The sequence below is a fragment of the Propithecus coquereli genome, unplaced genomic scaffold (assembly GCF_000956105.1).
Source record: "Propithecus coquereli isolate 6110/MARCELLA unplaced genomic scaffold, Pcoq_1.0 Scaffold215, whole genome shotgun sequence".
NCBI classification, from domain to species: Eukaryota; Metazoa; Chordata; class Mammalia; order Primates; family Indriidae; genus Propithecus; species Propithecus coquereli.
Window position 1 is genome coordinate 2898220 of NW_012146634.1, and position 3335 is coordinate 2901554.

Consider the following 3335-nt stretch of genomic DNA (forward strand, 5'->3'; position numbering starts at 1 on the left):
TTTTTTATAATATTTCAATTTCTTTAGAGAATTTTTCATTTCCTGTATTGTTCTCATGGCTTCTTTGTGTTGGGTTTCTATTTTCAATTCCGTTGAGTTTCCTTACAATCCATATTTGGAATACTTCCTCTGTCAATTTAATCATTTCATTTAAAATAGTATCCAATTTTGAGGGTCTCATAATTTCTTTTGGGAGTGACTTTTCTCTCTGCTCTTTCATATTCCCTGCATTCTTTCCCTGGTTCTTTCTCATCAGGGTAATTGATTGAGAACTGGGAGTGCTAGGACTGGTTTGTGCCCTTAACGTCAAGCCCCCAAGGGATGTTCCTTGACAGTCGTGGGAGGAGGCACAGTGGTCTCGTATTGCCTTAGAGGTATTTTGGCAAGTTGGGTTACCTCTGACCTGTTGTCTTCACCTCTTGGCAGTGGAGATTAGTGAGTTCATTCCCCCAGCTTAAGCTCCCACGTAGTGAATCACATCTGTGTGTATAACTCCACTGCGCTCTAATAGCTTGAGATGGAGGGCACTATATTGAGCTAAGGGGTTACCTTCTGTGTGGTTGGTTGTAGATTGTGTGGAGGAGCCAGTTATTGAGGTAATCTGATGCCTCTGTGTTGCTCTCTGGTCCCTGGGTGAGGAATACTAATGCCCTGATCTTTAGGAAGGGTCTTGCCACTCCCGAGGGTTACTTGGACTCTATTCCCACTTAAAGTGGTGGTAGGGGCAAGGCAAATTGCAGCTGCTGCCTACCAATCTGGATGTGTGTACCTCTATGTTTGCTTGATCTGCGGCTAGGGGGTGCCGCTAGTATGTTATTCAGGGTTCTTCCGCCACACTTGGCAGGCTGTTCCTGATGGGAGGGGTTACTTGGTGCACCTGCTGTGGGGTCTCTGGCCAGCATTTTCCTTTTCTGACCACAAACCCCACTGTTGGCAGCCACTCGGATGCGGAGAGCAGGCCCTAGAGTTATTATGTTCTTACGAGATGACCTAGGCTAGACTGGTGGGCGGAATCACCAGGCTGTCAATTATTGATCTGCCCCAAGGTCCTGCAGATTCATGCCAGTCACACAGGGAAGGTGGCTTTTCTTGCTTCTCCCTACCTCCAGGGGCAGAGCCCACTACTCCTGGCGTGAAAGTCGCTGCGATAGGGGAGGATTGATGCCTGAGACCGCCCAGCGCCCCAGTGCCCGGGAATCCCGCAGGTGGTGGCCCTCCACTGCTGGGGAACTAGCGTTGTGGGGAAGCACTCAAAATTCGCCCATTGATACAGGCCCAGCTAGCTGAATCAGTCACGGAAGGGCGGAGCCTGTCGCACCCCGTGGGAGAGTCCCTGGGCTGGAGGAGGGGTGCTACCCGAAACCGTAGCATGCCACAGCGTCCGGGTTGTGGACCCCCAAAATGGTGGCTGCCCACCGCCAAGCGCTAGCACTGGAGGCGACTGTTTAGGAGTTGGCAGATGCTGGATCGGGGAGCTGAGTCAACAGGACGCCCACTGTCTCTTGTGTGTCACTGTCTCACAGTCTTGTGCTTGCAGGGCAGGAGGTTTTACTCTTTCTGACCCGCCCTGGGCAGGCATAATCATCAGCGGTTTCCAGGGTAGAGCTGCCTTTTCAGTGTTCGCCTCCTTCGTTCTGTACCCGCTGACCACCAGAGGCGAGGTGCCTGTCTCCTAACTCCCTTGAGCGTTGCTCAGACCAGTGCCTCCCTGGTCCAGTGGAGTCCTAGCACAGAGCACTGGGAAATTCAAGATGTTTTCCGCTGTTTTCCCCTCTTCACAGAGCCCGCCATCTGGTGCCGTGATTTTGCACCAACTTGAGGTATGTCCCTGTCTGGCTGGGTGTGGAGGTCAGTGGGGGAACAGGACTCTCTCCTGTGGGTCAGATCCCACTGCACTGGCTGGCCGGGTGGGTGCGGCCTTCCCACGCTCTATTCTCTATTGTTTATCTCCCACTCTCCAGACTTTTCGATTGTATCTCCCATTCAACTTTATTTTTTTTTTCCTGTGTTGTGTGTCCAATGCTGTTTCAGTGCAGTTTCACAATGCTGTTCTTGCGAAGGAGTGATCCACTTGTGTGTAGCCATCCGAGTTCTTCACCTCTTTCTTTGGAAGCAGAGAGCTAGGAGGTCATCTCTACTCTGCCATTTTTCAGCCCCTCCCCTCCCCCTCCAAAGATTTTTCAATTAATTAGCATCATGTTGTATTCATGGAAACATAGAAAGAAAAGCATTGTAAAGCATGATTATGTAGGGTGGCGAGAAAGAAGGGTATTAGCAAAGAAAACAGGAACAGAAGTTAGAGAGGAAACAGGAAATATGATTAATTCAAGGTCTTGAAAAATCAAAGGTAAAAAGTCAGGAGTAGTTAATAGTATCAAATACTACAAAGCTCCACAATGATGAAGACTGATAATTGCATCACAAAATGGTTATCAGTGATCTTTAAGATCATAATTTTATTGTCATGGAGCTAGGCATTAGTTTTGCATGGAGTTAAGAAAGAATATAACAAACAGGAATTTGTCTGCAAAACAAGTGAGAAATTTGACAGTAGCTTGAAAGGAGGGCCGAAAGGTCACTTATATATTACTATTTTATATTCAAATAGGATGTTTAGGTGAGATAAGGAAAATTAAAGATTCCTCTACATAGAGTCAGTGCATATTGGTAATATAGGAGATAAAGTCTTAGAGGAATTGGGAATGTTGAGAAGCAAAGTACAGTGGTCAGAGTTAGCTTAAGAAAAAATAACTTAAGTTTGCAGTGAAGATTAAAAAGTCAAATGTTTTGATAATTGATGAGTTGAAGGTAAAAAGGCACATTCTGATCTCATTCCAAATATATTTTGTATAGATTTATTTGCTTATTTTGCTTTATAAACTTCGGGCTTCTTTGGTTGCTGAATTAACTTTATAGAAGCATTACTATTAATAGTCCTTATTATTTTTACATAGTTAGATTTGGACTTACTCTATGCTTTACTATGCTCTAGTTGCATTAATATAGCTCTTTTGATTTTTCCATTTCAGATAGTTTTATTATTATTTCTTCTCTTGCCTTTCCTATTTTTTTAATCTCAGCCTTTAAAATATTTATTTTTTTTGCTTATTTTAGAAGAGATGACTAAGTTTAAAAACAACAAAGAAGTAGAACTTGAAGAATTGAAAAAAGTTGTGGTAGGTATAGTCTTTCCTACTAATATATAGCAATTACTTTTCAAAATAATACTGATTCTCAACATGGACAAAGCAGAGAAAGAATTTAAAAAAAAAAGAAAAATAATATTGAATCTCCTGACTTGGACTCTTATGCTATAGATGCTTTATGCTGATTTT

At 43.9% G+C, this 3335-nt stretch overlaps 1 protein-coding gene across 1 annotated transcript in view; it reads left to right on the forward strand.

The window, feature by feature from the left end:
- The window catches only part of SYCP1 (synaptonemal complex protein 1), a 281813-nt gene that overhangs the window by 154003 nt on the left and 124475 nt on the right, over positions 1-3335 (forward strand). Inside the window, exon 14 of the mRNA XM_012644589.1 lies at positions 3115-3176. Coding sequence (XP_012500043.1) covers positions 3115-3176 — 62 coding nt within the window. The remainder of the gene's footprint in view (positions 1-3114; positions 3177-3335) is intronic.